The sequence below is a fragment of the Zalophus californianus genome, chromosome 4 (genome assembly GCF_009762305.2).
Source record: "Zalophus californianus isolate mZalCal1 chromosome 4, mZalCal1.pri.v2, whole genome shotgun sequence".
Lineage (NCBI taxonomy): Eukaryota > Metazoa > Chordata > Mammalia > Carnivora > Otariidae > Zalophus > Zalophus californianus.
The window spans coordinates 12,095,155-12,115,256 of NC_045598.1; the positions used below are offsets into that span (position 1 = coordinate 12,095,155).

A 20,102-nucleotide genomic window follows, 5' to 3' on the forward strand; every position below is an offset into this window, starting at 1 on the left:
ACTGTCGGATGAAGACACGGAGGCCCTGAGAGGGGAGTCGCCCAATGTGATCTGAAAAACCAGGGGCACCAGAGGCAGACACACGCGGGGGGCCACCCGCCAGGCACCCGGTCAGCGGTAACACGTGGGAGACAGGCTGCCCAGGAAAATATTACGACTTTATTTGCTGCACTGACAGCGGCTCCGAGGGGGGTTGGTGGCTGTCGTCTCTACACGGGATGTCTGAATGGGGGACAGCAACAGCCGCTCCCCAGCTGAGGGCCGGGCAGGCTGGGCCGGGCGGCCTCGGGGCAGGAGTACATGACATCTGCCCACCTCCAAGCTACGGGCGGGAGGGCGGTGGTGTCTCCGGCGATGGGTGCCAGGTGGTGGCTCAGAGGCAGGGAGAGCCAGTGTCCGGGGGCCCGAGGGGCCTGCACTACCTCATTGGCGTGGTGGGCGGCAGCCAGGGCTGCTCGGCCAGCTCCTGCTCCAGCTGCTTGAAACGCTTCTTCGAGGCCCTTCTGGGCCTGAGGCGCCGCAGGCAGGCCGGGAGGCACCGGTCCAACACGCTCTGCAGAGGACAGGGAGGGTGCACAGCGGCGGCTACGGCCCAGCCCCAGAGCCCCCCTCCGCCCCCAGCCCAGGGTGAGGCCCACCTCCAGCATGAAGGCCCCCACGAGGTTGAAGGCCACTAGGCCCAAGAGCAGCAGCTTGAAGCAGGTGTCAGCGATGGTCCTCAGCGCCAGTGGACCTTGCAGGGGGCCAGGGACCAGGAGCAGGCCCACCAGGATGGAGCCCAAGAGTGCCAGAGCCACCAGGAAGGGCACTGGGGGTGAGGGCGTGCATCAGGCCAGGGAGCCCCTGCCCCCTCCCACGCATGCCCAGTGGGGGACCCCCCAGAGGCACCAGACTCCCACAGCCCGTCCCTCCTCCACCCACACCAGCCCTGCCAGGCAGCGGCACCATTGGTATAGATTGGCCGGCGGAAGGGCGCCCCCTTGGACACGGCTGCGGCCAGGATGAGGTACTGGAAGCTGGACAGAGAGAAGACCACTGTGTTCTCATAGTTGGGCAGGTTGTCTGGCGCGGGCACGGTCTTGTTCAGAGGCACGAACCTGGGTGCGCGAAGACCGGGGCTCAGGGAACGAGTGTGCGGAGGATGGGGTGGGATTTGGGAGCCGGGCTCCCTACTCACCAGGGTTGGGCCACGGTCAGGAAGTAGCCCCCCAGCTGCACGCCGGCCACCAGGGTCACCTGCAGCAGCAGGCTGCTCAGCACGGGGACGCTGAGCAGGGCCCCCGGGGGCCGCGCCCGCCCCAGCACGAGCGCCGGCCCCGTGCGGCTCATGAGCACGGCCACGGTGGTGGTGATGACCAGGTCGATGGCCAGGAACTGCACGTCACCCAGGTTGGTGTTGATCTGCCAGTAGGGGAGGAAGGGCAGAGAGAAGATAGCAGGGAGGCACCAGCTCCCTGCCCCTCGGGAGTCCTGTGGGGAAGGTCGGATTCTTGCCCTGCAGCACGGTATCGGGGGGTGCGGGGGCAGCGCCCTCCTGCCTCCGGGGACCTCGTAGTCTGGCAGAGAAGACACCGCACTGCCTTCAGGGAGCCCCTCTTCCAGTCTGAGGGAGAAGGCATCCTTCCCTACTGACCCTGAGACACTAAACCTGATGGGGTCGGCTCCTCCTGCCCACAGGAAGCTCCCAGTCTGAGGGCGGCTCAGGCTCTGCCTGGCGGAGCCCCTCGGTCACCAGAGGACCCAGTTCTCGGTGAACGCCGGGACAGGTGCTAGTGCGAGACCTGCATTGCCCCACAGGGTCGCCTGCTTTCCGTGGGGGTGAGCTGCGTGAGCTCAGAGCAGAGCCGGGGAGATGGCCTCCGAGCAGGTGGGACACACACCGCCAAGGTCTGGGCCGGGGCAAGGATCCGTGGGGAAGGAGCAGTGGCCCTGGCTCCAGCCCACTCCTGCCTCCGGCCCTGCCTGGGCTCTGCCTCAGTCTCCCCTGCAGACAGGTGCTCCCTAGGACAGGGACGACACGCTAGCACAGGACGGCCGTCCCCGTTTCTGAGGACCCACTGTGTACCGCCACCTGAGGCTCGGGAATCACCCAAGCCACGCGACTAGAAAGTGGCAGGGCGGGATCTGAGGCCGCACCATCCTTGCCAGAGCTGCTGGGCTCCTAGGCACGCTGCTGAGTGGCCTGGCTCTGGGCCTGCTCCAGGCAGCGGGCTCTGGCCCACTCACCGTGTAGAGGATCAGGACAGAGATGAACTGGGTCAGGCTGTACAGAGCCATGTACTTGAAGACGCTGAACGAGGTGTCAAGGGAACACCGGCCTTCCCTGGGTGCAGGGTTGGGGTGTTAGGCAGCCCTGAGGGCACCCCTGCCCGCCCCCTCGCCCCGCCGGGCCCTGCCCTCCTCACCTGATGACCATGGGCACACACTCGATGCTGGCCATGCTTGAGGTGAAGGGCGAGACCACCGAGGCCTCGGCCTGGGAGAGCGAGATGCCCACGTCGGCTGCCTTCAGGGCCCCGCAGTCGTTGGCGCCGTCCCCGCACATGCCCACGCAGTACCTGCGCGGGGGTGGGGGGGGTGGGGAGGGCCTGGCTGGAGCCTGTGAGCTGCCTCCGCGTCAGCGGAACGACCCCTCTGGCCTCCCACGGGCTTGCTGGCGAGCATGGGGATGGCTGGTCCCTGCTGCCCACCTGCTGCCCGGGACATCTCAGGGGCTCGGTGAACAGGGGTCCTGACTGCTTTTGGCCTGACGGCCCCAGGAGAGCCTGCTGGGGTTCTCCCTGAGGGTGATGGTAACTCCGAATGCCTGCGGTGGGAGGTGGGGGCTCGTGCACCCCCCCACCCCATGCTGCGGACACGCTAGCCCCCCGCAGGCCCTTTGCCCACATGTACTCACTGTAGCTTCTGGAGCTCACACACCAGCTCTGTTTTCTGCTCGGGAGCCATGCGGGCAAAGACTGTGCCCTGGACCAGCACCTGAGAGCACGGGAGGAGGGTGAGGCTGAGGCAGCTTGCACGGTGGGGGTGGGAGAGCCATGAGGAGGGAGCAGAGCATGGGGACGCTTAGAGCGACCAGGGGGCTCAGGGGCAGCCCTACCTTGGGCAGCAGCTTGGGGAAGTGCTTCATAAGGACACCAAAGGTGGACCCGCTGAGGGCCAGGTGGCTGGATCGGGGGTCTGGCTCCGTGGTGTAGCTGGCGGCCTGGTCAGGATCCTGGGGACCCAGGAAGCTCAGCTCAGCCTCCCCTGCCCACGCCGGAGAGCTGGGGCCGGGGTCAGGTAACATGGGATGGGGTCATCGGTGGGGTGTGTGGCTGGAAGCCCGGCTCGGTCTCACCTTAGCCCCGTTCACAGCTGCGGAGGATTCCAATGGCAGGAGCTCGAGGGAGGCAGGCTGGCCTCGCTCAGGGGGGATGGCATGGATGATGATCAGATGCTCCTGGGGGCCCACCATGCCGCAGCCCTGGGCCACCGTGACCGCTGTCTGCAGGTTGTCCCCTAGGAGTGTGGGGCAAGGTCAGGACCCAGCTCCTATCCGGGGGTGGGGGTGGGGGGGCATCCTCACTCTGATGCTTACAGATGGGAAAACTGAGGCCAGACACGCTGTCTGCCATGACTGGCTGGGTGAGCTCAGGCAGGTTCATTGACGTCTCTGAACCCCACCTTCCTCACCTATAAAACCAGGCATCAAAGGTTTTAGGGCAAAGTGGGGATCAGGGCCAATGTCCCACATATACCACTTAGTGCTGCAGGACTTTGCTGGAAAGCGTGTGTGGATGCACACGCAAGGGTCGGGGGGGGGGGGCAAGGGGAAGGAGACAGACCTACTGGGCTCCTCCGCGTTGCCCTGGCTAGAATTTTTTCTTGCTCCCTGAAACTTCACCACTTTCAAGGGTGATGTAATTCCCCCCATTTCCTACAGGGGGCGCTGGCACCCGGAGAAGCCACCTCGCAGGCAGGCGCCGGGCTGGAACCCAGGCTGCTCAACACCAGCCGGGGGGGCGGTGGGGGGTGCCGTCTGGAGGTCATTCTACTTCCCGGGGCTTCCCCTTCCTCATCTGTCAAGTGGAGGGACAAAGGCCACTTGGGAGGGATCCTGTGAAGACCCATGAGATGTCTGAAAAGGACCTGGCCTGAAGCAGGGGCCTGAAAAGAAGGGGTGCGGCACGCCCTCCCCTCTGCCCATGACAGGCGTGGGGGCGGGGGGGATGCTGCCCACGGGCACCTGTCACCATGACGGTACGGATGCGGGTCCTCCGCAGAGCCTGGATGACCGCTGTGGTCTGGGGCTTCAGCAGGTTCCTCATGACCAGCAGCCCCAGGAGGCTCAGCTCCCGCTCCATGGCATCCCTGGAGGGTGGGCATCCTTGGGTCAGAGGTCACGCAGTGGACCAGGCCCCCTCCCCTCCCCCACCACTGGGCAAGGCCATCTTCTTGCGGCTCGGCCGGCAGAGAGCCCCCCTCTGCCCATGCCAGGACCCGAGGCCCAGTCCCCGGGAGGCAGGGGACAGTCCACCTTGTCAGCTGCTGAGCGGCCTCCAGGCTGGGCGTGACAGGCAGAGGCTTGCCGGCGAGGGCCACAACACGGTAGCCAGCGGCCGTGTAGCTCTGCAGAGTCTGGGCAAAGTCCGGGGGCACTGCCGGGGAGAGGCAGGTGTCACTGGGGCAAGGAGGTGAGGGCTGGGAGGAGGCTGGGGGCCCACCCCGTTCTGGGCCGCATTCTCATCCCCTTCACCTGTCTCGGGCTTGCAGAGGCCTGCCACCAGCTCAGGGGAGCCCTTGATGTAGGCCTCCGGCTGAGCGGCTCCTGGCCACGCCACGACCACGTTCATGCGCTGCAGGGCTGACGAGAAGGGGAAGCGGCTGAGGATGCTGACGGGCACCGGGGGCTCCTCCTGCAGAGACGGAGGGGCAGCTGAAGGGCCGGCCTGGGGAGCCCCCTCCCACCCGCCCCCCACAAGCACACCCCCGGCCCATGACTCACCATGCCCTGCAGCTGGGGCTCCTGGGGTGGGGGTTTCATCACCGCCAAGACCTGGGTCCCAAACGCTGAGTCTGCAGCCGGCCCCTCCTCCAGGACCTGGGAGGCAGGCAGGGAAGGTTGGCCTCTGCTGGGCCTGGCGCGGGCTGGGCCCACAGAGGGAGGTGGCGGGAGATTCAAGTTAAGACTCCTGGAAGACTTCCTTCATGGGAGAGCGGATGGAAGTCAAGAACACGGGCTTTGGAGTCGGATGGACCCCAGTTCAAACCCTGGCTTTGCCACTTACAAGTTGCAGGGTGACCTTGGACAAGTTATTCCAACTCTCCCTCAGCCTCAGCTTCCTCCCTGTGAGGCAGGTTTGGAAGCTTCCTTCCTGGGCTACAGGAGGAGCACGAGCCAAGGCCTGTGCCACGTAGCACTGGCACCGAGTGGGTGCTCCCACGCGGCCTCGGCCATTGTTATTAATGATGGTGGCACAACGGACGCCACCCGAAGTCCTGGAATGAAGACCAGGCGGGGTTAGTGAGAGCCCAGCTGCCCAGAGGCAGGGGCTGACCTGCTCGGCCTCCTCACCCAGCCAGTCGATTCCACCATCTTGAGGTCCATGGGGTCGCCCACATGGGTGTCCTGGAGCCGGCTGAGGGCATGGCAGGTGGCCAGCGCTCGGAGTAGGGGCCCCACGGGCAGGCGGCGGGGCTCTGGGACCAGAGGCAGGAACGCCTGCCCTTTTAGGGGCACCACACCCATCACATCCAAGCCGTCCTCCGTGAGGGTGCCCGTCTGCAGGGGGCAAGGGGCGGGCCAGTGATGAGTCCCAGGTTGCTTTGTGCCGCTGGGCTGGGCACCCCCACCCCAGGCCAGGCGGGGCCCGTGGGAATCCTGGGAGCCAGCGCAGGAGCCAGAAGAGGTCCCTCTGCCAGGGGCGCCCCCCCCAACCCCCACTTCCTCTGCCTGGCACCTCTGCCTCCAGGAAGTCTTCCGTCACCCTACAGCTGGGTCAGGCGGCCCGTTTCAGGCTCCCACCCACAACCCCTCTGCCACCCCCCCAACACTTGTTTGATGTGGGGCCAGGAAGAGGGCCTGGCCACACAGAGTACGTGTCCGGCTCCTTTGCCAGTCTGGGGTCGCTGTGAACCCAATCAGGCCCACATTTCCGTTTAAAAACTCCCTGTGGCCCCCAGTGCCCTCAGAATCATTAAGGTCCGAACTCCTCATCGGGGCTCACCAGCCCCTGCCCGACCAGGGCCCTGGCTGTCTCAGCCTGCCCCCTTTCCCCACTGTTCCCCATGCCCCAGGTCTGTTCCTCCGAGGAGCCATGCTGACTGCTCCCCAGCCTCCACCTGCCCTGTCTCATGTCTCCGGGAGCACCCCCCCACCCCACACTGAGGTCACAAGGAGCCTTTCTGGATGCCATCTCCTGAAGGGAGTGACCCCACATACCACCCTATCACGTTACCCTGTTCGCTCCCTTCCCCAGACCCATCACCACCTGCAGCTCCCTGTGCCCCCTGGTTCGCTCATTCTGGTGGGGGGACATCACCCTGGGGGGTCTCTGCTGGGTCTGGGCGCTGAGAGCAGCACCAGGGAACGGCTGATCTCAGATAGTTGTCTGCCGGACAGAGAGCCTGACGCGCATGGGAGCTGGGCGGGGTGTGGGGGTGGGATCTCTGAGCGTCTCTACCCCAGGACGGGATTTGGCACCGAGCGGGCCCTTGGTCAATGCTGCCGACTGAGGAATGCAGGTGTGGAGGCCTGGCCGTGGTGCCCGTGGCCCCCGCCCTGCGGCCCCCACCTTGTCAAAACACACCAGCTGGAGCTTGCCCCCCAGGTTGATGCGCAGCGGGTGGATGCAGAAGATGCCCTGACTCCGGAGCCGGCTCTGGGCATAGAGCGTGCACACGGTCATGGCAGCTGGCAGGGCGGGTGGCACCACCACCGTCACCAGGTCCAGGGCCCGGATCACGATCTCATGCAGAGGCACCTGGCAGGAGGCACCGTGAGTGCCAAAGGCCAGGCTGGCCCTGCGTCCCTGCCAGCGGCCCCCACCCGGGCCCCGAGGCTCACCTGGTTGCGGTGCAGGATGAAGATGCTGTAGACAGTGCCGAGGAGAGCTGGGGAGACAGCACGCGACTCAGCAGGATCTGGGAAGGGGCTGCGGGGGGGGGGGGAGGCAGCGGAGGGGGGTGCAGGGGGCCACTCACCCAGGACAGACAGGGCAGCCACGAACTTCATGCTGTGTTTGTAAAACTTGAAGTTGATGGGCCGGGGGTGCAAGATGGAGCTCACCAGGCCCCCTTTGGCTGTGCAGAACCCTGGGAGGAGCGGGGCGGTGGAGTGGGGGGCTGAGGGTCAGAACAAGCCCTCCCAGCCCCTGCCCTACTCCACCACACCGGGGGGTTGAGAGACACGGTGCTCCCGGGACGAGAAATCATCCAGTTTGGGGTGACTTGTGATGGCCCATAGGCCTTGCCCAGCCCTCACAGGGTTCAATGAAAACGGAATGAGTGGACAGCATCTATAAAGTGGGTGGTTTCACTAAAAATCCAGATATTTGGCTTCTGCCGAAACACTCAAGATCTGGGGACACTAGGTCCCATTCCCGTGTGACCTGCTGGAGTTGTCTAGGGCTGCTCCCTTCCTAAGGGGTGGGCTCACGCTTGCTGGCCACATCCCTGCCCACGTCGTCAGCCAGCCCCTAGCTGGGGGTGGGACTTGCCCAAGGTCCCACAGCGGGACAGCGGCAGAGATGGCTCCTGCCCTGCCTGAGGTTGTGAGCCTGGCAGGCCTCCCTGCTTCCCTGACTCCTACCTGTTCGAGTCACCACTGCCAGGACGCGGGGTCCGACGAACGCTCGGGCCTGCAGGACGAGGGTCCCACAGAAGAGTGTGTGCCGCCGGTGGGTCTCTGGGCAGTAGGGCTCGGGTCCCTCCGGCAGGGCCGTCTTCAGTACTGGGACGCTTTCCCCTGGGAGGGACACGGGAGGAAGCCCGTGAGGCGCCTCCACGCCACTCCTCCCCACCACCCAGACAAGAGTTAAGCACACTTAACTCTTGTAACCATACATGCAGAAACCATTGCCCCCATTTTACAGAGAGGGACACTGAGGCTCGGGGCAAAAGACATAAAGACACAGCCAGACAACCCGGAAAGGATGTGTGCCAGCCAGGTACCAGGAACCTGCTCTCGGGGGAGCCCGGCGGTGTGTGTGTGCGTGGATGCACACGGCTGGGGGGGAGGGTGGGGAACACATTCTTACTCTGTCGGAATGATTTTATGACAAGCAGTATTACTTTTATAACTCAGAGCAATACACCAGAGGGTGGGCGGGGGCGCTTAACCTCTCTGAAGCCCTGAGCGCCTGCCGGGTGTAGGATTCGCAGCCCAGGATTGTCACCCGAGAGCAAAAGGGGAAGAGAAATTTGGAAGTGCTGCCGCAAGGCAGAGGGGCCTCCGAGGCTGCGGGGGCCGGGCTGACCTGTCAGAGAGCTCTCGTTGACCACGCACTCGCCGGCCACCAGGGCTGCGTCACAGGGCACCAGCCCGCCTTCCTGCGGCAGCACCAGGCAGTCTCCCGGCACCAGCTCACTGGAGTCCACCCACTCCTCCTCTGCAGGCGAGTGGGGGTCCTCAGCGCGGCCCAGGGCACCCCCAGCCACTCGCTCGAGCCCCCCTCCCTTCCCTCGCTCTCACCTCCCCCGGGCCGGCACACGCACACCCGCGCCGACAGCCGCACCATGTCCCTCAGAGTCTCGCTTTGCTGTTGGGAGGGGGCACGTGGGGAGTGGGTGGGTGGCAGCCCTCTGGGGTACCCGGCTGCCCCGCCCCCTCCACCATCGTCCCCCCCCCAACCTTTCTGGTCTTGTAGAGCGACAGGCAGATGGAGGCGGTGGAGATGAGGAAGATGCACAGGGCGTACGAGTAGTAGTGGTCCGCCAGCCACAGCCCGATGCTGAAGGCCTGGAACCCATAGTAGGGGTTCAGTGCCTGGGGGAGGGGCGCGGAGGCAGCATCAGGGCCCGTGTTCCCAGGGCGGCCCTGTTCAGCCCCTCCAGACATCCACGGAGCCCCGGGCTTCTTGGCTCTAAAGAGGACCCAGGCATGTAGATGCCGGGCCCCTGCTAAGCATGTCCTCTAAGTGACATCCAATGGTGGTGACAATTCCACACTCCATTTTGCAGATGAGGGCACTGAGGCACAGAAGGGTCAACTCACTTGCCCCAAACCACGCAGCTCCCCAGTGGCTGCCTGGGGTTTCCATCAGGCCTGACTCCAGGAGCTAGTCTCCCTCTCATGGGCGTCTGCCTCCGGCTCAGAGGCTGGGATGTGCAGTGTCCTCTCGGGTGTCTGCGCCATGGGCTCCCCTCTGTCCCCTACGTCACATCACCCGTCTGAACCCTGGGATCTTTGTGCGTGAACCGAGTGCCTCTACTCTAAGGCGGCTCAGGCGCAGCAAGGCCCAGGAGAAGCCCGGGCTCTGTGGCCTGGCCTCCCGGCCTCTACTCCCAGCCCCAGCCTAGACCACAGCCTCCAATTCCTCACCCTGAGCAGACGGGGCTGGGTCTGAGGTGACTCTCCCCCGTGGAGGGGGGGACAACTGCTCTGGTCTGTCACTATCAAGTGACCCTAAGCCGGCCAGTCCCCGGCAAGGGTCACATGGCCAATCCAGGCCAGAGCTGGGGCGAGGCCCAGGGCCAGCCCTACCTCATCCACTAGCAGCTGCGGATAGGACTTGACCGGCACGCCGATCACGTTGGGGCCGTAGATGGTCTTCCTGTAAGAGAAATGGCCGGGCGAAGAGATGGAGGGGCAGTAGCAGCTTGACCCTCCAAGGGTGACAGAGCTCCTCATCTTACAGCCAGGGAAACCGAGGCCCAGAGAAGGCAGGGGACTGCAAGGCCACGCTTGGGGGGGCAAGCCGGGGTCCCCAGTGTATGGGGCGGCACCCACCTCACGGTTTGGTCCTGGAGGCTGAGGCCAGAGCAGGAGCGGTGGATATTGTCACAGGTGCGGCCATGGTCCAGCAGGCTGGGGGGTGGTGGGGGGGGGGGGAGACTCATGTGGGCGACGGGGCCTCCTGCCCCATGGGACTCGGGGCTCCAGGCCCCTTCTGGCCCACTGAGCTCCTGAGGGAGGCAGGTCCCTCACTGACTCTGGGCTTAACCTTCTCCCGTTCCTCTGATCGGGCCCCAAACCACCTCGCCGAGGGAGAACACTGAGCGACGATGAGAATACTTAATAGTGACAAGAATTGCCATTACTAAGTGACGGGACGATTTTTTACAACGATGATGCCTTCCGTAAGCGACTTAACCTCTCTGTGCCTGTTTTCTCATCTGCAGAGCAGGGATGGTGACGGCACCTGCCACGTAGGGCTCCGGGGGGATGAGAAGCCACACAAGGCACGTGGCTGGTGCCATCCCCACGTCCCCTTGGCACTCACCTCTGCAGATGCAGCTCCCATTTATCAAGCACTTAGGAGGAGGCAAAGCAGGGACAAGCCCCCAGATGGATGGTCCGAGCCCAGAGCCTAAGGTCTGATTCAGCGTTTTCACTTCGGCCTGAGGCTGAGCCAAACTTTAGGCGAAGCTTATGTACTTCCCCCCTCAAAACAGCCCGAGGAGGCAGGGGTTCTCTTTATGCCCTGGTGACAGAGACCCCGGGGCCTGGGGAGGCTCATGACCGGCTCGCGTCGCAGGGGACCGAGGCACACGGCTGAGAGGAGAGCCCATGCTGGGCCACGGCCCCGACCCCTACCTGACTTGGCGGAAGGCCTGCTGGCTCTCAATCCAGACGTAGCGCTGGCCCCGGAAGAGGTAGTACCGCAGGGCCCGCTGCTGGGTAGGGGAGAGAGGAAGCTGGAGGCAGCCTCAGGAGGAGGGGGAGCGGGGGGCAGCGCAGGGGTAGAGGCCAGAGTCACAGGAAGGAGGTGGGGAGGTGGTCGGCAGAGTATCCTGGACACTGGGGACAATGGAACCAGAGGTGCCCGGGGAATGTGGAGTCCAACCCTCCCATCGTACAGAGCGTGAAACCGAGGCCCAGGGAGGGTTAAGGACTTGTCCAGAACCCAGCTGTCCACTCACTGCCTCTTCGCTCCTGCAGAACTGGGCGGTGTCCTTCCATGCACCCTCTGGTACTGCCCCCACTGCCGCCTGGCTCCGGCCGTCCTCCAGGTCCTGCGCCGGCAGCTCCAGGCTGGGAGGGGCGTGGGGGTTCTTGTGGAGCTCCGGAAGCTGATCCAGCACCTCCCCAGCCCATGGAGCCGTGGTCCCCCCCTGGGGTGCGAGGCACTGGTGCCTCTGTTCAGAGTGGCTGTGCAAGGGGGCGAGTGGGGAGCAGGGGCTTCTGGGAGGGGTGATGGGGTTGCCTCACCTGCCCTCACTGACGGCCTCAGTCTGCACCTGCACAGTGTACAGCTGCCACGAATTATCCTGGAACAGAGGTATGGACTCAGTACCAGAAGAGACTCCCCCACTCCCAGGTCCCACCCTGCCGCCCGGCGGCCCCTGCTGCGCGAGGCAGGGATCAAGGACGTAGGAGCCACCCTTCTGCCCACTGCTTGGATGGGAAAGCAGAGGTTCAGAGAGGACAACCTGAGTGCAGTCCCACAGAAAGTCAGCGGCCAGATGGGGCTGAGACTCCACGTGTGACCCGCCCCTGCCCTGGCACCACTCCCTGCAGCACCAGGCTGCCTCACCTCTTTGTCTCTTATTTCGATGACGAGTGTTTCTGCACGGGCCAGGTTGCAGGGCCGGAGCCGCAGGCGCACCCCCCATACCGGCTTCCAGCGGAAGAGCAGCAAAGGGATCCCCGCCATCATCCAGACCACGAGGTGATAGCCTATGACCCTCCATGGACTGCCACAGTAGCCGCTGAGCCTCTGGGGACGCGGACAGAGAGGGCCCAGGTGGTGGCGGGGCGAGCGGGGGGCGGAGAGGGGTCGGGGGGGCCGGGGCTCGGGGCCCACCTACCACGGATGAAACTGAGGAGCTGAGGGGATCTACAGATGTGTCTATCGTCAGGGTCCCATAGCCGGCGGGCGTGCTGCCCACGAGAGGGCTGCTGTCTGTGGGCGCAAAGGAGAGAGGTCATGGGAGGGGTGCGCTCCTCCCTCACTTACGACTTTAAACAAAATTAGCATCGTCATTCTGCGGTCCGGTGTGGAAGCTGCGGCGGCTTCCATGCAGCTGCTGTGGTCAAAAAGGAGCCGGAGAGACTGCTCTCCCCGACGGCTGCCGTCCTGTTTGCTGTAACTGACCTGAAACATTTTGGGAAAAGACAGTCCCCGTTGTGCCTGCCATTTCTCAGGTACAGACAGAGTCCTCTTATTAAAATTGACACGCAGGGCTCCTGGCTGGCTCAGCCGGGTGTGTCCGACTCTCGATTTTGGCTCAGGTCATGATCTCAGGGTCGTGGGATCAAGCCCTATGTCGGGCTCCGCGCTGGGCGTGGAACCTGCTTGGGACACTCTCTCTCCCTCTGCTCCCCTCCCCGCCCCCGTGCCCCCCCTCACCACACTCTTTCTCTCTAAAACAAAAAAACCTGCCATGCTTCCAGAGGTCAGCAGAAATGTTCCGTTGATGGGGTCTCGCCTACAATTACCAGAGTAGAGCTTTTGGAAAACTAGCTTGCCGAGACCAAGGACCAGCACAGAGGGGCAGATGGGAGCAGGTTGGGCACGCAAACTGGAAAAATGCAGCGGCAGGTAGCACAGAAAAGCTTCAGGTGTCGGTCCCAGGACCAAAGGCAGCCAAACCTTTGATGCCGAAGAGCACAGGAAGGGGGCAATAAGATTGTTCAAGACAAGGGTATATGAGATGAAGGTTCTGGCAGGAACCAAAGTGGCACTTTCCGGTGAGTGAGGATTCTGGGGCCATGGCTGCGATGGGACACAACCACCTCAGGACCGGGTTGCCTCCAGGTTTCCTGGCGGTGCCTGATTCTGAAGACTGAAGACCCCAGTCTGCTGCTGGAGCTGTGCTTCAGAGCGAGGTCGTGGCCAGGAAAGCTGTCTTCATCTGCGATTATGGGCTTACACCGGGGAGAGGAACACTATGGGAACGGGGCAAGCAGGAAGACAACGGGTTATTTTAGATGGAAAACCACGACCTTTGTATTTCTGCTAATGCTGGCATGACCAAGGAAAGACTTGAAGTAAAAAGAAAGCATCGCCAGGGGCACCTGGGTGGCTCAGTTGGTGAGGCGTCTGCCGTCAGCTCAGGTCCTGATCCCAGGATGCTCAGAACCCTGCTCAGCGGGGAGTCTGCTTCTCTGCCCCTCCCACAGCTTGTGCTCTCCCGAGCGTGCGCGCTCGCTCTCGCTCTCAAATAAATAAATAAATAAATAAATAAATAAATAAATAAATAAAATCTTAAAAAAAAAAAAAAGAAAAAAAGCATCGCAATTTTATAAACTGGTCTGACAGACCCAATGGCTCAAGGCTTCATGGGTCTGTTATCTGACTGTTCTGGGGCTCCCACTCACAGTGTCGTCTCCTTGTGTGTCTGGTTATTGCTGTGTGGGCCCAGAATGGGGGGACAGGGCCTGGTGAGCGCCCTGAGCTTCCACAGCCCTCACACATCCAGCTATTTGCTTCCTGGGAGCTCTGTGTCCCACTTTTGCATCCGGTCCCCATCCAGAGGGCATGGACCAGGGCTGCTGATCCTCGTTCAACTCCGGGGCCCACCAGAGTCCTGGCAGCGAGGAGATGCTGAGAAGTCGAGTCTGGACTGAGGAGATGTCAGGCCTGCTTTTGACAGCAGCCAGGAAAGGGGCCCCCACTCAGGAGGTGGGATGGGGGAGAGAGGAGCCCAGCCAGTGCGGGGGGAAGGGGGTGGGCAGAGAGGAGGGAAGAGTGGAGGACAGAAGGTGCTACATCCCAGCTAAGCACTCACCAGGGTTCCTTACTTAACCCTCTGCGAGGAAGGCCTATCACCCCCATTGTACAGATCGGAAAACTGAGGCTCAGAGAACAGCACTACGTGGTTCTATTGCAGAAATTCTGTTTCCTCCTGTCTCGCCTATGGCAGAGCTATGTTCCTGGCAGGCAGGCGGATAGCGAGTGTGCTGGGGCTGCAGAGGGCCTGGGCTCACTGCTCCCACCGAGGGGCAGCTTTTGTGGGGCTGAGACACACAGGTGCCTGGGCCCGTCCCCAGACCTGCCGGAGCGAACAGCAGTGCTGGGCACCTACAGGTTTCACAGGAGCCTCTGGATTCACTTAGAGGGATGGGAAAGCCGGGCAGGTGGGGGCAGGCTGCAGATTTCTGAGCCCCTACCCTTTCCCCTCCCTGGCCAGAGCCCTGCAGAGCCCTGACCTAAAAGTTTCCACCAACAAGCCCAGAGTGTCCCAGGCTGCTGCCACTGTCACAACATCCCCAGCCCCTCAGCTGCTCTGTCCCCAAACACTTGGGCTTCCGAAGCTTTCAGAGCACTTCCGAAAGCCTTCTATGTGCATGCTCTGCTCCTGGCCCTTTTCAATACAGTTAACACACTAACCATGCCGTGTGAGCTCAGTTGTTATCCCCTTTTTATAGCGGAAAATGAGGCTCAGAGAGGTTAAGTAACTTGGCCAAGATCACACAGCATGGCCGCAGTGGTGTCAGGATGCGAGTCCAGGCAGGCTGACACCAGCATGGGTTTTATCCCTCTGCTGCACCACCTGAGAACATCTGAGGATGGGGCCTTGTGTCCCCAACACACCAGGCAGAGTCTGTGCTCTCCTCCCCAGCCCCCGTATCTCCACATAACGATGGTGACCATAATTACTATGGTAATGACCATCATCCGAGCAGCTAACAGCCATTAAGCACTCCCCAATGACAAGCCCCACTCTATGCCTCCAGATGAATTAGCTCATCTAACCCTCCAGCAACATGAGGGGGTGGACTCCTTTCTCTCATTTGACAAATGAGGGAACTGAGGCTCAGGAGGACAAAGACACCCCGGTAAATGGTGGAGCCAGGACACTGGAGCCGGATCCTGTGCTTTCGGGACCCAAGTGGGCACTATCAGAGACCAGGGCTCCCGGCCTCACCTCCCCAGGCCTCTCTGAACTCGATGACTCAACACGCCAAGCCCCACCTCCGGCCAGGCCCTCCCTGTCCACTCGGCTGACCCGGAGAACAAACAGAGCCACCAGGTCCAGGAAGAGGCCGGTCTCTGGGGAAAACCACACACACACACACACACACACACACACACACACACACACACACACACACACACACACAGCCTGTAGCCCACAACCATGGGCGTCTCTGGCCAGCAGCAGCCTTCTTCCCGGGGCTCCGACAGTCCCCCGGGGCGGTCCCTGTCATTCTTGGTCCCATCTGGCTTGTGAGCAGGGCTTGTCAGGGCAGCAGCACTGCCTTCCCTTCCTGACAATGGCCCGCAGACAACACACGGCGGAGGGCCCTCTGCTAGCTGGTGGAGCCTGGGAGGGGGTGACTCGCTCTGGCTCCTGGCCCGGGGGGGCAGAGGAGCAGGCCTTCAGGGCAAGTGACACAGCCTGGCCAGCTGGGTTCTCAGGTCCTTGGCCACCAAAAAGCCACAGACCTCTCTTGTGGTGGTCCAGTTGCTACTGGAGTCTCAGCTGTCTTTTTTGCCAGAGTCCTCCACCTGCCCCAGAGACCGACTCCCTGAGTGGGGCACAGTGGGTCATGCTTTGGCCCTTACGGTTGGTCTTGGGGGTTTCCATGGCGTAAGGGAAAGAGCACCTCGGGGTTCTAAGGGGTTGACACAGGCCAGGCACTGTTCCACAGGCTTCATACGGTAACTCACTTATTCCTCACCCTCACTCTATGAAGACGGTACTACTTCTATCCCTACTGGACAGATTAGGAAACTGAGGCCGGGAGAGGTGAAGCCGGGGACCCAGGGGCCACAGAGCCAGTGAGTGGTGGGATCTGGATCTAGGCGGTCTGGCTCTCAGTCCACACTCCTAACCACTGCACCCCCATCCTCACGGCTTCTTCCCCAGAGCCCCTGGCTCTCTTACAGGCAAGCTGTGTTTTGGGAGGCAAGTGCCTTAACCTTTCTGGGTTTCCATTTCCCCTCACTAGGAGCGTAACCCCCAGCAGCTCCGCCCCAGGGTGGCTGACGCTCCTGGGGCGTGGGCCTCTTTCACGAGCAGCTGCTGGCTTCCCTGCCAAAGGGGTGTGGCTCGGCTCTGACCCACTTCTCAGGCTCTCCTCCATGTTCCCATCCGCCTGTCTGAATCCACAGCCATGCCCCTGCTCCCCTGTGCACACTCGACCGCTTCTCCCCGGCTCGCTGCTGGGCTGGGGATGGGGAAGAAGCCTGCGTGGCATGCTGGGCCACCGGAGCAGGTTGCTTCGCTCGTACCGATCTGATTTCGTCCTGCAACCATCCTGCAATTTATCCCATTTTACAGGTGGGAAGACTGAGTCTTGGAGAGGCAGTTGGCCCCCCCCAACTTGTCTAGCAGCTGGAGAGGGTCTGTGTTGCTCCAAAGCCCTCTCTGCCGGCCTCAGCCACACCCACGGACCAACAATCATGCCATCAGGCCGGACCGGGTGTCCCCGTCCTGCTCACAGTGCCCGGCACGCGGCTGGGACTCAGGAACTATTCACTGAATGAGCGAACGAGGGCACGCCTGCGCATCTCGCTGATGGAACGGAGCATGGAAGCAATGGTTCGGAGTCACTGACCCCTGCCCCTGATCAGTCGGGGGCCAGGTACAGAGGGGCGAGCCTCTTTGGGAAGGGGCATGCCAGAGATCACCTCGTGCCACCCTCATCTGCTTGCTTCCCCAGCGATCTCAACAATGTTCCCTCTGGGAAGAGTGTCCTGCTGCCCATCACACACCCCCCATTTCCTTGGGGAGCATGCTCTCCTAAGGACGGACAAAACAGGGGCTTGAAGGAGGACGTCACGTCTGTGGAAAACTGTAGTCTGCCGGCAAGGTCAAAGCCCCGTGCGCGCTCTCCTGCGGGACCCCTGTCAAAACACTCGCAAGTGCTGGTTTGTCTCCAGTCACGTTTCAGTCTCCCCAGGGATGGCCCAGGAAGGTCAGGGCCCTGTCTGATCTTTTTCAGGAACACCAGCTCAGGCTAGCCCCGGGCAGGCTGTGCGGGATGAAAATACTTTTCACGCAGATTGTATTGCTCTTCTGAATAACACGGACTGATCTTCACGCATCACCCTCGGAGGGAGGGGCTATTATCAGCTTACTTTACATCATTTTACAGTAGGGGAAACTGCAGGAACAGAGCTTCAAAGCACCTGGCCCAGAGTCATACAGCTGGAAAAGGGAGAAGCTGGAAATAAGTGGGTCTGAATGAACACATTCCTCTTCGTTCATCTTCGCAGCCACCCCATGAAAAGTATGGATTTGGATCCCATTTAATAGGAGGCACAGAGAGGTTAATATGTCCACGGGTGCACAGCTATGGATGGTCCAGACTATGGATGGTCCAGACTAGACTTGAACCTCCCCTGACTCCACAGCCCGGGGGGTAATGCCACCAGCACTGCAGAGGGGAGGGGCTGGAGTCAAAGCCATCTGAGAACCTCTTGTTTCCTGCGGAAGCTCTGCTTCCTGCTGCTAACCTGGCAGTGGCCCAGGGCAGCAGGGCTGCCTCCTTCCTTGCCATGCTACCCCTGCAGCCAGAGGCTCCTCTCCTTTGCCAGGCTAGGGGAGTGAGGAACAACCTGCTAGTAGCAACCTGATCTTTAGATCTGGAGTTCAGAGGGCCTCTTTTCTCAGCTTTCCCCCTCCCTCACTGGGGTGCACGTTGAGCTTCCGGTGGGGTGGGAAGAGAGGTGGGAGATGGGGAGGGAGAGACCAGAACTGAGGGGTCTGCCTCTGTAGACCATGCTCAACCTTTGGTGGGCCCTTTGCTGAGGTCTGGGGTCTGAGTGACTGCCATGGAGATGAGAAGAAGAGAGGTCTCCTGGCTCCTTTTGCAGCAGGTGGGATTTAGACTTGGAAAAGGGTGGGCCTGGGACACATAGTCTGGGATGGGTAACAAGCAGGGTGTGGTCCTTGGACCTGGGTGTTGCCAGGCTTCCTCTGGGGGCCTGAGGTAGGGCATCAGGAGCGGCATTTGTGTCCAGGACACTCTGACTCAGGGATTCGGGACCCCTGGATTCTCCAACTCCATTCATTCATTCATTCCTTCATTCATTCATCCAAGAGGAATAACTACCCAGAGGCCCCGGATGCAGCGGCCTCCACGGCTCTTCCTCGACCTGGACATCTGTCATTGCGGGAGGGAGTCCAGTGGGCGTGGGACAACTCCCCGCGCCCCTTCCCCGCGGACCTCCAATCACCCTCCTGCACAGCGCCCCGGGCTGCACGAAGGCGGGGAGGGGACGGCTCCGCGCGCCGCCATCCCCGAGGCTCCTGGCCTCTCTGGGAAGCGCCCCGTGCCCACTCCCCCCGACGGGGCGGGGACGGGCACGGGGATGCCCCCCCGGGGGTTGTTCTCCTGGCCCGCGAGGCTGCGGTGGGGGTGGCGCGTGGCGCGTGCCGCGACGACGGGAGGCCCGGGGACCGCGCCCGGTTCTGGGCGGCCCGAGCCGCGCACTCACCTGCGCTCATGCCGGCTCCTCGCGCTCATCGCCGGCCCCGGCGCTGCGGCCCGTGGCCCGGGCCCGGGCGTCGCGATGCCCCCCGGCGGGGGCGCGAGGCGGGAGGCTGGGGGCGCGGGGCGGAAGGCCGGGGGCGCGAGGTGGCCCGGCGCACCTGCAGGAGCCGGCGGCTGGCGCGGCTGGGAAGGTGCCGCAGTCGGGGTGTGCGCGCAGCCAAGCCGCGCCCGGCCCACTGCGGCCCCACGTCCGCCCCGCGCGCGGGCTGCCGGGACTTGTAGTCCGAGCCGCCTGCACCGCCCGCCGGCAACAGACAGACACGGGGTGGGGGGCGCTCGGGGACCGCGACAGCCATCCCTCAGACTCAAGAACACACAGACACACACTCAGAGACAGCAACCCTCAGGCACACACACATACACACACACACACACACACATAGAGTCACACACAGAGGTGACACGTAGAGACAACGCACACATACACAACAGTGGTGTGACACTCAGAAACACAGATATAACCACCACTCCCCCCCACTCCGCGCTCCGTGCCCTGCACACATGGAGTCAGCCCCAGCTGCATACCACAGTGGTTAAGGGCAATGCGTGCTGCTTCAGGCTGGTCTCCATCTTGTCCAGACTGTGTGACCTTGGGCAAGTCACCTCTCTCTGGGCCTTTCTTAACCTACAGGATGGCAACGACATCAGCGATGCCCACCTCATAGAGCTGTTTTGAGGCTCACCTGAGGAAAAACGTAAAACACTTGGGACAGCACCTGGCACGGCTTGATAAACGTCAAAGAAGGAAGACACACCTGCCCAGGGACTCAAGACTCCAACATGTGTATGGACCCAGGGAGACTCCGCAGTGATGCACGGGAGGAGTCTGAAATGCCAGAGGAAGAGTGGAGGGATAGCCCAGACCCCAGAAGCCTCACAGCATGACTGCAGATACACCTGCACAGGTGGGACGCATGGAGGCCCTGACAGGCACCGGACACCTCATCTCTGTATGCGGCACTTAGTACACTGCCCCATCGTGACAGGCGCAGACATGGTGTCCCCTGACCCTGGGGTCGGTGGCTTCTGGACTAAGGACCTCCAAAGGCAGAAGGTGAATCAGAGACCCCAGGGTCTGGGCAAATCAGGGAAGGATCATATTAGGGCCAGGATAGGACTGGCCCAATTCATCATCCATCCAGCATGATCTGCAGCATGCCAGGCACTGTTCTAGGTGCTGAGAACATGAGGTGAATGAGACAGACACGGGGAGCAGCCAAAGGCAGGCAGAGGAAAACTCCAACAACAGCCTGTCATGGAAAGGTCTGGAAAGAGCCAGAACTTCGCTGCGGGGGTAATGGTGCAGGACAGACTCCAGAAGGGAAAGCAGGGAAGGCCTTGACAGTGCCTGATACATGGCAAGACCTCGTACACACATTTGCTAAAGGAGCAAATGTTGGCAGCACTTGCTGATGGGTGGGATGTGGAGTGCAGGAGTGTGGAATCAGAGATGCTCCGTGGTTCTGTTCTGAGCAGGTCGGGGCAACGGAGCCACTTGCTGAGCTCAAGGTAG

General features: G+C 62.4%; 1 protein-coding gene and 1 non-coding gene across 9 annotated transcripts; one reads left to right on the plus strand and one right to left on the minus strand.

Annotated features, from left to right (window-relative positions):
* Positions 1 to 137: 137 nt before the first annotated feature.
* ATP13A2 (ATPase cation transporting 13A2) lies at positions 138 to 18,714 on the minus strand. 8 transcript variants are annotated; one of them, XM_035727359.1, is made up of 29 exons: positions 12,237 to 12,421; positions 11,950 to 12,044; positions 11,676 to 11,858; positions 11,351 to 11,409; positions 11,062 to 11,173; positions 10,736 to 10,812; positions 9,929 to 10,006; positions 9,683 to 9,752; positions 8,831 to 8,965; positions 8,672 to 8,738; positions 8,457 to 8,588; positions 7,790 to 7,945; positions 7,183 to 7,293; positions 7,046 to 7,092; positions 6,774 to 6,962; positions 5,555 to 5,761; positions 4,985 to 5,080; positions 4,736 to 4,895; positions 4,517 to 4,637; positions 4,226 to 4,350; positions 3,338 to 3,498; positions 3,098 to 3,214; positions 2,897 to 2,976; positions 2,406 to 2,558; positions 2,227 to 2,323; positions 1,178 to 1,401; positions 946 to 1,097; positions 639 to 808; positions 275 to 553 (listed from the first exon to the last, which is right to left on the minus strand). In XM_035727359.1, the coding sequence occupies exons 1-29, from the start codon at positions 12,277 to 12,279 to the stop codon at positions 419 to 421; spliced, it is 3,552 nt and encodes a 1,183-aa protein (XP_035583252.1). In that variant the 5' UTR covers positions 12,280 to 12,421; the 3' UTR covers positions 275 to 418. The 8 variants fall into 8 exon arrangements, with proteins under 8 accessions (XP_027431171.1, XP_035583247.1, XP_035583248.1 ...); XM_035727356.1 differs by having other exon boundaries at positions 10,736 to 10,815; positions 12,237 to 12,420; XM_027575370.2 differs by lacking the exons at positions 639 to 808; positions 12,237 to 12,421 and adding an exon at positions 18,534 to 18,714 and having other exon boundaries at positions 138 to 553; positions 10,736 to 10,815.
* Positions 12,128 to 12,262, plus strand: LOC113917612. The gene has a single exon (XR_003518299.1). It is a non-coding gene; the product is annotated as a small nucleolar RNA SNORA16B/SNORA16A family (small nucleolar RNA).
* Positions 18,715 to 20,102: the final 1,388 nt, after the last annotated feature.

Coding starts and splice junctions, on each gene's coding strand:
- ATP13A2 (XM_035727353.1), bottom strand. CDS start 12,279: ATGGCAGGCACAACGGGGACTGTCTTTTCCCAAAATGTTTCAG. Junction 7,946..8,456: donor CAACGAGAGCTCTCTGACAG/GTCAGCCCGGCC, acceptor TGTCCCTCCCAG/GGGAAAGCGTCCCAGTACTG. Junction 3,499..4,225: donor CCGTACCGTCATGGTGACAG/GTGCCCGTGGGC, acceptor CCACACTCCTAG/GGGACAACCTGCAGACAGCG.